The following is an 11,693-nucleotide window of genomic DNA, read 5'->3' as shown; positions in this document are numbered from 1 at the left end:
GGTAATTCAAAAAATGCAGTTTACCCAAACTGTAATTAATCCAGAATATTACTTGAACATTAAAATAACGCTTTCTCCATCATATATCAACCCTGGGAGAAGAGGTGCATTGTGGGAAGTGTAGTTTGTGTGTTTTGCTGAAGCCTCACAGCTCTTTGTGTGACTGTAGTTGAACTTCCTTGTTTGGTAAGTAACCGCTGCAAAAATCTTTTGTTTAACGGAAGCGAAAGGCCCTACTGGTGATATTGTGATAAAGCTAATTATTAGTATTAGCATCTCAATGGCAGCTGCTTTTAGAAGCCTCCATTTATATGTTGCTTGCAAGGATTTATCAGAATAAACAACTACTCTTGAATGTCTATCAGTGTATCTACCAGCAGGGGTGAAAAGATGAGACTAAACACACAAACCTTGAGCTCAACATCCAACAAGAAAATGCTACATACAAATAAATATAAAATGCACTTGCAGTCCAGAATAACATGGTTTAATTTGTCCGTTAAGCAGAAGAACACAAGTATCTCATGATAAATATTAGAAGTAAATACATTCAAATGATCTTTGCATTTGTCAGCTGTAAACATATCAGGAACAACTGTAGCAACAGTAACCACAATGAAAAAATAAATAAAAAATAATTAAAAAAAATAAAAAAATAACAAGATTTCTGAACTATTTATGGTGAGTAGAGCTGACAAAATGAGTTTGATTATGACTAATATTCAGGAAAATGATGAAAATGATGAGGAGAAGGATGATTTATTTTGGCTTTGAATATGCTTATAAATGAATTACATTATGTATTAGTTATGTTATTTTATTAGGTAAATCAAACTCGTTTGTGTTTTGGTGTTGATGAAGAAATGCTTGAGTCTCTTTTCCTCGGTTAAGTTCAGAAAATCTGCATTAAACTCTCAGCAGTTCCTTAAAATACTTTTTAAACTCAAATCTCCAGTAATCCTGCTAATACGGCTCTCTTCTATGAGTGTAGAGTAATATAATAATTGATGCTCATCTCACGTGATGAGAATCAAACATTAGTGTTAACGGACTGTGTGTCTGTGTTTCCATGTGATGTTGTGGGTGTTACGTGTAAAAACTGACCAGGAAATTAGCTGTGAGCCCACAAACCGCAATATGTTTCCTGTCTGTTTCTGATCTTTCTCCAATATGTTTGAGAAGTTTTCTGTTGCCCTTTGCTGGCTACAAACCCATACAGCAGAATGAAAGAAAGAGATAAAGAGAGAAAGAAAAAGGAGGAAAAAACAAAGAAAGAGTTTTTTTTTCCAAATATTTTTTTTTTGTTTGTTATATGTATTTATAAAATATATTCATACATTATTTATTTATTTATTTATTTATTTTGAAAATGTGCTAGAATATGTGTCAAAATATATTAACAAAAATATATTTTATACCAATATTCTTTGGCAATTTTTTTTTTCATTTTTTTCAAAAATAAATAATAATAATAATAATAATAATAATAATAATAATATTTATAATGACAACAATAAATAGATGACTGACAAATGCTTGCTAGGGTTATTTTCAGTGTTAATCAGCAGCATGGCAAATATGCTGTTGCTTACAGAAACTCTCAATAATACAGAATATTGCTTAAATAAAAAAAGTCTCACTTTCCCCATCATATATCAGCCCAGAGAGAAGAGGTGCATCGTGGGAAGTGCAGTGTGTGTGTTTAGCTGAAGCCTCACATCTATTCCTGTGACTGTGGTTGAACTTCCTGTTTGGTGTACCTGCTGCAGGCATCTCATGTTTCACTGAGGCAAAAAAAAAATTAAAAATTAAAAAAATTAAAAAAAAGCCCTACTAGTGATATTGTGATAAAGCTAATTGTTAGTATTAGCATCTTCTAGAGCCTCCATTATATGATGCTTGCAATGATTTATCAGAATAAACAACTACTCTTGAATGTCTATCAGTGGAGAAAGATGTTCTTTGGCAGCAGATGGGTGCAGTGACAGCATCTACCAGCAGGGGTGAAAAAGTGAGACTAAACTGACAAACCATCAGCTCAACATCCTACAAGGAAATGCTATAAATACAAAAATGCACTTGCAGTCCAGAATAACATGGTTTAATAGTTTCAAATGATCTACATTTGCGTATGTCAGCTGTAAACCTACCAGGAACAACTTTAGAAACAATAACCACATTGAAAATAACCAAGTAAGTAACCAAATAACAAAATAACCAAGTCAAGAATATGATTCTGATCTATTTATGGTGAGTAGAGCTGACAAAATTAGTTTGATTATGATTAATGCTCAGCAAAATGATGAACATTATGAGGAGAAGGATGATTTCTTTTGGTTATGTTATTACAATAGCTAAATTGAACTTGTTTGTGTTGTGGTGTTGATGAAGAAATGCTTGAGTCTCATTGACGGGTCTATAGGGACACATTCTTTATAACACAACTTTAAGAAACAAAGCAGTAAACCACAGTTGTTTCTGTGTCTCTGTCTCCTGGATTACAGTGATGTCCAGTGTCTTTGATCTACAATCATGTAAAACAAGAACTAGTTAATTAACAGAGAAAACAAATTAGTCCAAGTGAATCTATTTACAGTTTTAACACACAAATATGATAATTCACATACCATCTACTGGATATTCAATGTCAAACTACTGAAAATCACTGTAATTACAATCTTGAGTGAAAATGTCTATTAAATGACAGCAATCATCAGTTTCTGAAGACTCACCTGTTCATATAACACTGGATTAAACTCTATGATAGAGGACGACAGACCTGTCCAATAGATCAGCGTTAGTCTTTCTGAGATTAATGCTGTAAACCTCCTTTAAAAGTTAATCTAGGTACCCACACATGCCATCCGAAACCCAACCAAAGGCAATCTTGTTTGATTATTTAATGTAAAATATTACCTTTAGTCTTCTTTTTCTTCCGTAGAGCCACTATAACCAATGGAAGTCCTATCAGGAGTAAAACCAAAGCCTCGGCAGTGAAGATAATCACAAATGAACCTAAAACAAACAAGAGGAAAGCACTGTCTAAAATATTGCAAAACAGAAACAACCACCAGAATCAGAACATAAATTGGTTTACAGAATGAGTAAATGAAAGACTATTGCATGAAATAAGACAGATGGCTGTCACGGACAGACGTCATCGAGGCATAGAGTATATTAAAGGAAAATACAATGAGAGTGAAATATGAACTGACCTGTTGAGGAGGTGTGCTGATCTGTGGTTGTTTCTTTGTTTTCTGTGACTTTGATGCTGGTGGATTGTGGATTTACTTCTGTTGTGCTGGAATATGATGGTGTGGTTGTAAAAGAGCTGATGGTTGAAACCTCAGAGGTCTTGTTATCTGAAGAGTGACAGAAAAGATCAACTTTAACTCAGTTAATATTAACACTCAGCATGCATTTATTTTACAGTATATATATATCACTTACCATAAAAATCACTTACCATGTTTAACCAGCAACAGTATCTCTGAATAGCCATCATAAATCCTCCCCTCCACACCACACCAGTATTGTCCTTTATCCTCTGTTCTCAGATCAGTGATGGTGACAGTGAAAACTCCGGCCGTCTTGTTGTCAGTCAGAGAGAATCTCACGTCTTTAGCTGGAGAGTCTGATTCAACAATTTTGTTTTTGTTGTGTCCATAGTTACACTCGCCTTTACAAAAATACTTTGAATTTGATTCATATTCAGTTTTATAGCTGCATTCGATGTCAAGCCGCTTTCCTTTGTATCCAGTAACTGGTTTTGGAGCACCTACAACAACTGAACAGATAAATACCATTATATAGATATGTTATATGTGAGAAAGAGTTAATAGACAAGAATAATAACTTACACATATGACACTAATGATCATGTAGTAACGGAGGAATAAATAACATTTTAAATTCTGTTTAAAAGACCTCAGAGTCTTAAACTCACCTGTACAGATGCTGCAAAAGAGGAAGAGAACGTCCCACATGCTGAACATTTTACACACATTTTGCAACAACACAAAAGTTATGGTTGTTCTCTTCCGTATACAGAGTGTAAAAGCATGCTGCGTCAGCAACAGTCATTAACATTTCCTTCCCCTTCTTTGTATCTCTTACCACATCAGCTCTTCAGCACATCTTCAGAGAGCACATCTGTGACGTTTTATTAGTATAGTCATACATCAGCCGTGGAACCGTATGTCTGTTGTGTGCATCAGTAAACTCAATCATCTATGCATTCAAATATGAATAATATTAATAGAGGCACTGATTCTTCACACAGGAAAACTGCATGTACTGGGTCTAATATTTTAGATCTCTTGGATGCTGGAGCGTTAATAGGAGTGCTGCTTACTATACATCTGTCACGGTTCATGGGCTCACTCTCTCATCTTGCTGCGTTGTGTGTGTGTGTGGGCGGGGCCGCTGCTGCTTACGAGCTGATGATTTCCAGCTGTCGCTCGTTTGCTCAGCTATTTAATGCTGCTCTGTTTGTCTCATGTTGTCAGATCGTTGGTTTGTGTTCGTCGGTCCTGGTTCTCTCCCCGTGTTTTCTCCATTCCCTGTTTGATGTGGATTCGCTTCCTGGGATCTCTCTGTTCCGGCTGGCTGCTGCTGACTTCTCCTGGTCGCCCATTGATTACCTGCGCTACCAGTGTCTACATCGGCACGCTCACCAGCTCATCTGACCATCTCTGTGAAATTACCTGTCTGTCTAATAAACTGTTGAATTTACTCGCGCTTGAATCCATCTCATTTATCATGACAGAACGATCTGACCAACTAATGGATTCAGCGAGTGCTCAGACGCTGCAGGATATTCTGTCTTCCAATAACGCTCGTATGGATCGGCAGGACGAGCAGATGCTGGCCACCGGACGAGCAGTTCAAGCCCTGGTAGCGCAGGTATCCGAGCTCACCAACCAGTTACAACGCTTGAGATCGCCCGCTGCGCCACCCCCACCGCCGTCCCCTCCGCCCGCTGTGGTTAACCCCACTTCCCATCACGAGCCTCGATTGCCGACCCCGGAACACTATGCGGGTGAGCCCAATTTATGCAGAGCTTTTTTGACGAAGTGTTCCATGTTCTTCTCGTTACAGCCCAACACTTTCGCATCTGAACAATCGAAAGTGGCGTTGGTGTTAACTCTGCTGTCGGGTCGAGCGGCTCAGTGGGGAACGGCGGTGTGGGAGAATAAACATCCCTGCTGTGCCTCGTTCCAGCTCCTCTCCGAAGAAATGAGGCGGGTTTTCGATCGGGCCGTCATCGGGCGCGAGGCAGCCAGCAAACTAGCCAGTCTACGGCAGGCTGATCGCTCTGTTTCGGATTATTCCATCGAGTTCCGGACGCTGGCTGCCGAGTGCAGATGGAACGAGGCGGCGCAGTGGGACGTCTTCCTGCATGGGTTGGCTGACCGTATTCAACGAGTGATTTTCACGTTGGAGTTACCCCCTGATCTGGACGGACTGATTTCCCTGGCCCTCCGGGTGGATGCTAGACTTCAACAACGTGATCAACTTACCCACCTCAATCCCGGAGCGGCGTGGATGGATCCAGGCTCCAGCGTCACTAATACGGTCAGCCCCCCTCAAGATCCTGAACCCATGCAGGTGGGTAGAGCTCGGCTCTCCCGGGAGGAGAGAGAACGTCGTAGATCCAGAGGTCTGTGTTTGTACTGTGGAGCCGCGGGACACTTCCTCAACACCTGCCCAGTAAAAGACCAAGCCCGACAGTAGAACAGAGGTTACTGTCGGGCGGCTTATCCCAGGACAAACCCTCATCCACCACTCTCCTCCCGGTGAGACTTCAATGGGCGGCCAGTTCTCATCACTGTCAGGCTCTTGTGGACTCTGGAGCAGAAGGTAACATCATGGACTGGAGCTTAGCTCGTTCACTACGTCTTCCTACCACTCCCCTTAAGACTGTTATCTCTGTCAATGCTCTCAACGGCCAAACTCTTCCTCCTATCACTCACTCCACCTGTTTCCTCACGATGATTACCTCTGGCAACCACAAGGAGGAGATCGCCTTCCTGCTCGCAGAGTCCCCCCTGGTTCCCATAGTCCTTGGGCATCCCTGGCTGGTCCGCCATCGTCCCACTGTGGATTGGGGCCTCAATTCTGTTTCTTCCTGGGGCGAATCCTGCTTTGCTAACTGTCTCTTGTCTGCTTGTTCGTCTGTCTCTTGTTCTCTGTTGCAGGATGAGTCGGTGGACCTGTCAAACGTGCCCCAAGAGTACCTCGACCTGAAGGGAGTGTTTAGTAAGTCCAGAGCTGCTTCTCTACCTCCGCACCGTCCCTACGACTGTGCTATAGATTTACTGCCAGGTACGTCTCCGCCTAAGGGCAAACTATACTCACTTTCTGCTCCTGAGAGGGAGGCCATGGAGAAATATATTTCTGATTCTCTGGCAGCCGGGATCATCCGCCCTTCCTCCTCTCCGGCCGGGGCAGGATTCTTTTTCGTGGGTAAGAAGGATGGCTCTCTGCGACCATGTATTGACTATCGAGGTTTGAACAGCATCACGGTTAAGAATACTTACCCTTTGCCGCTGATGTCTTCGGCCTTCGAACGGTTGCAGGGAGCGTCTTTCTTCACGAAACTGGATCTTCGCAACGCCTACCATTTGGTCCGCATCAGGGAGGGGGATGAGTGGAAGACCGCTTTTAATACCCCCAGGGGGCACTTTGAATATCTGGTCATGCCCTTCGGGTTGTCCAACTCCCCCGCGGTCTTTCAGGCACTCGTCAATGACGTGTTGAGAGATATGGTCGATCAATTTCTGTATGTCTACCTGGACGACATATTGATTTTTTCTTCTTCTCTCCAGGAACACGTTCAACACGTCAGGCGAGTGCTCCGAAGGCTGCTAGAGAATGGGCTTTATGTCAAGGCGGAGAAGTGCGCGTTCCATGCACAGTCAGTTCCCTTTCTGGGGTTTATCGTCTCATCCGAGGGAGTGCGCATGGATCCCGACAAGGTTAAGGCTGTGGTAGATTGGCCAACCCCCGATTCCCGCAAGGCCCTGCAGAGGTTTTTGGGGTTCGCCAATTTTTACCGGCGTTTCATTCGCAACTTCAGCCAACTAGCCGCGCCTCTGACATCCTTGACCTCTACCAAGACTACGTTCAGGTGGTCTGATGCTGCCGAGACAGCATTTTCCAACCTCAAGAGCCGCTTTGTTTCGGCTCCCATCCTTGTTGCCCCTGATCCCACACGTCAGTTTGTGGTAGAGGTCGACGCGTCAGAGGTGGGGGTAGGTGCGGTTCTCTCCCAGCGAACTCCCGTGGATGATAGGATGCATCCTTGCGCGTTTTTTTCTCATCGTCTGTCCCCCGCTGAATGTAACTACGATATTGGTAACAGAGAGTTGTTGGCAGTCAAGTTAGCGTTGGAGGAATGGCGCCACTGGTTAGAGGGCTCGGGGGTGCCTTTTATCGTATGGACCGATCACAAGAACCTCGAATACATCAGGTCTGCCAAACGCCTCAACTCCAGGCAGGCTCGATGGGCTCTTTTTTTCGGACGCTTTGATTTTTCGATCTCGTACCGGCCGGGCTCCAAGAACATCAAGCCTGATGCCTTATCACGCGTTTTTGACCGCTCCGAACATCCGTCCACTCCCGAGTGCGTCATTCCGGAGAAACTTATTGTTTCTACACTCACTTGGGAGGTGGAGACTAAGGTCCGCAAGGCCTTAGAAGGGATAACGTCCCCGGTCGGTTGCCCATCGGGTCGCTTGTTCGTGCCGGAGGGGCTTCGGTCCGACGTCATCAGGTGGGCCCATTGTTCCAACGTGGCTTGTCATCCGGGAGTAAGTCGCACTTTATTTTTGGTTAAACAACTATTCTGGTGGCCCTCTATGGCTCGCGACACTCGGGATTTTGTTTTGGCTTGCTCAGTCTGCGCCCGTTCTAAGACTTCCAATCGACCCCCAGAGGGGTTCCTCCAACCGCTGTCGGTCCCTTCGAGACCCTGGTCCCATATCTCGCTCGATTTTGTTTCGGCCCTCCCACCCTCCCAGGGCAATACGGTTGTTTTGACCGTAGTGGACCGGTTCTCGAAGGCGGCCCATTTCATTCCCTTACCTAAATTACCCTCTGCTAAGGAGACAGCGGTAGCTGTCGTAGACCACATCTTTCGCATTCATGGCCTCCCGAAGGATGTGGTGTCCGACAGGGGTCCCCAGTTCGTTTCCAAATTTTGGAAGGAGTTTTGCCATCTACTGGGGGCAAGTGTTAGTCTGTCCTCTGGTTTCCATCCTCAGAGCAACGGTCAGACTGAGCGGGCCAACCAGGACCTGGAGAGAGTGTTACGATGTTTGGTTTCCCAGAATCCTTCCTCCTGGAGCCAACAACTCTCATGGGTTGAGTACGCGCATAACTCGTTGCCAGTATCGTCCACGGGCCTGTCGCCGTTCGAATGTAGTTTAGGTTACCAGCCACCTCTTTTTCCCAGTCTGGAATCCGAAGTCGCGGTCCCCTCTGCCCACGCCTTCGTCCAGAGGTGTCGCCGCACCTGGAGGAGAGCCAGAGAGACCCTCCTCCAGGTGGGAGCGCGCACCAAGGCCAAAGCCGATCGCCACCGGTCTAGGCCTCCCGTCTACGTCGTTGGTCAAAAAGTGTGGCTTTCATCCAAGAACATTCCGCTCCGATCCGTTTGTAATAAGCTTGCTCCTAAATTCATAGGCCCGTTCCCTGTCACTAAGATCATTAGCCCAGTGGCAGTCCGCCTCAAACTCCCTCCTGCGTACAGGAGAATCCATCCCGTTTTTCATGTCTCCAAAATTAAACCCGTCTTTTATTCTCCTATTAATCCGCCTGCCCCAGTTCCCCCACCGCCGCGTCTCGTAGATGGGGAACCCACTTATTCGGTTAACCGCATTCTGGACTCGAGGCGGAGGGGACGAGGATTCCAGTACTTGGTGGACTGGGAAGGTTACGGTCCGGAGGAGAGAAGTTGGGTGCCTGCTAGGGACATATTAGACCATTCCCTTATCGATGATTACAATCGACGGGTAAGTTCTTCTGGGAGCGCCAGGAGGCGCTCCTAGGAGGAGGGGTACTGTCACGGTTCATGGGCTCACTCTCTCATCTTGCTGCGTTGTGTGTGTGTGTGGGCGGGGCCGCTGCTGCTTACGAGCTGATGATTTCCAGCTGTCGCTCGTTTGCTCAGCTATTTAATGCTGCTCTGTTTGTCTCATGTTGTCAGATCGTTGGTTTGTGTTCGTCGGTCCTGGTTCTCTCCCCGTGTTTTCTCCATTCCCTGTTTGATGTGGATTCGCTTCCTGGGATCTCTCTGTTCCGGCTGGCTGCTGCTGACTTCTCCTGGTCGCCCATTGATTACCTGCGCTACCAGTGTCTACATCGGCACGCTCACCAGCTCATCTGACCATCTCTGTGAAATTACCTGTCTGTCTAATAAACTGTTGAATTTACTCGCGCTTGAATCCATCTCATTTATCATGACAACATCAGTGAGAAAACATATTCGTTTCTGCCAAAATAACAGTCTTGAGAATGTTAAACTCTTGTTTACCCTTTATTTCCAAAGGTACATCTAGTTTTCTTCAATGCCATTAAACACATCAGCAACTGATCACTCTCCACACTGACCTCTAATGGCCAACATATGGAAGTAAACCAAAGCGACATGCTTTTGGAGGATCTTAAGGTTTCAAGTGGTCTTATATTTATTTATTTTCGAAGCATATGCAAACATATGTTTAGAACTGTGTTGTAGGAAAAAGCTTTTAAATGTTTTTATTATATGGCATCTCCATACATCTTACAACACAAATTTACTTTGTTCTTTTCAAGTGGTTGAGGTTTGCTGCCAAGATCTGGGTAATGGGCTGGTTTGCAAATATCAGTTTACACCTGGGCCTAGTTGTTCAAACGTTTAACCCTCCTGTTATCCTTGGGGTCAATTTGACCCCATTCAATGTTTAACGTATGTACATATATAATTGACTTTTTTTTTTTTTTTGCTTCAGATTGAATGACTTTTCCTAATTTAATGGGGAAAACTTGGTAAACATAAAACTAACATGATATTATTTGTTCAATGCCCTGTACACATTTTTGTTACATCGGTGTTCTTTGGGGTCAATTTGACCCCAGGTTCTTTTAGCTGTATAAAACATAAGAAATATAAAAAATTTACACACATTTGTTTTGGGTGATATTGAGGTCACTATAACATGCTATGATTTTATAATATGCACTATAATTTTATATGTTAAGTATAATAAAAAAAATAAAAAATAAAAACTAACACAACCATATCTGTAGTATTGCGAGAACCACTGTCAGTTGAATTGCTCTCTCAATCGAAAATGGCCTCTAAGCAAAGGTTTTCTGTCAGTGAGATTTTGTCACAGGTGTTTGACAGTGAAAGTGGGGGTGTGTTTCAGATTGTTGTTAAGTAGTCAACAAAGACATCAATTACCTGACACTAACCTTTTAGCAAAACAATATCATATTCTAGAGGTTTTAAATTTGGGGTCAAATTGACCCCAATGGGAAAAAGGTGTTAGCGGATTTTAGGGTAACAGGAGGGTTAATCGAGATTAAATCCATCCAGAATAAGGACATTTATCTTACTATCTTACTTGTCAGTCCACTGCTTCCATTTATGGCAGAGATAAAGTGATCATATTTACACTCGGTTTACATTTATTAGATCTACAGGATTATTAAAGTCTACTGTACCATTTTCAAACATTCATATGTAACATTCATATGCAACAATCTAAAGCAAAAAGGGTTTTGATTATTTGTTGATGGGGCTTCAGTGTTCAGTCCATCATTTAATGAATACTGTGATAAATGGACTCTTTTTGAACCGAATCAGCTGTGAGACTCTGATAAATCTGACTGTGTCTACTGGCATTCAGTTCTGTGCAGATGTGATCTGGATTCATGCTGTTTCTCAGTACAGCAGCAACGTTTATGTAATCATGGTCTATGTCGACTGCTTCTGTGTGTGCAGGTCTGTGAAACTTGTTCACTCCAAATCCAGCATCACTTTGAGCTGTGTATGAGTTTGAGTCCACAGCTGGCTTTCCTTTCTCATAAGCATTCTGTAACTGGAATAAGGAAATGATTGTTTCTTCATCATTATTGAGCAGTAATGTGAACCATGACTTCTACTGGTTAAGAATTATTCTAGAAATGTTAAGCAGAGATGATCCTGACTCACCTCTTGTCTTCTGTTTTCTTTCAGTTGAAGCCCTTCAGCAGCAGAGGAATGATATAAACCTGTGATAAATGAATATTACATTACTTTTAAAACATCCATGACAGCTTGAATTAAATGTCCATAGATTAGCCCAGCAAAATTTAAAACCTAACTGTTTTAGTCATATTTGTTCTAAATAATTCAATATGATTTTATGTACACTGAGAAAAAAAAATAAATAAAAAAAATAGAGAAAAGAAAAGGTAGAAAGACTGGAATAGTATTTTCTTGAAACATACTCAAATAACCTTTGTTTTGTTTACACATTCAAAAAAAAAAAAACAACTTCCCCCATAATTAGAGACTATAAAGAGCAGATTTGTTTGAACTCACTGCTAAAAAATTAGAAACATAGATTTTTTTCATTCCACATTACCACATCTCTGCTTTTTCTTCCGTGTGGCCACAATAAGCAATAGAGCACAGATGAGGAGCAACATCAAAACTCCTG

At 42.8% G+C, this 11,693-nt stretch overlaps 1 protein-coding gene across 1 annotated transcript in view; it reads right to left on the bottom strand.

Moving 5' to 3' along the window:
- The window catches only part of LOC141336043 (CMRF35-like molecule 1), a 7,199-nt gene extending 3,204 nt beyond the window's left edge, over positions 1–3,995 (bottom strand). Inside the window, exons 1-3 of the mRNA XM_073841553.1 lie at positions 3,947–3,995; positions 3,463–3,787; positions 3,216–3,331 (exon numbers count right to left, since the gene is read on the bottom strand). Coding sequence (XP_073697654.1) covers positions 3,216–3,331; positions 3,463–3,787; positions 3,947–3,995 — 490 coding nt within the window. The remainder of the gene's footprint in view (positions 1–3,215; positions 3,332–3,462; positions 3,788–3,946) is intronic.
- Between the last annotated feature and the right edge of the window lie 7,698 nt (positions 3,996–11,693).

The sequence above is a fragment of the Garra rufa genome, chromosome 6 (assembly GCF_049309525.1).
Source record: "Garra rufa chromosome 6, GarRuf1.0, whole genome shotgun sequence".
Classification (NCBI taxonomy): domain Eukaryota; kingdom Metazoa; phylum Chordata; class Actinopteri; order Cypriniformes; family Cyprinidae; genus Garra; species Garra rufa.
This window is presented reverse-complemented; position numbering and strand designations above follow the sequence as displayed.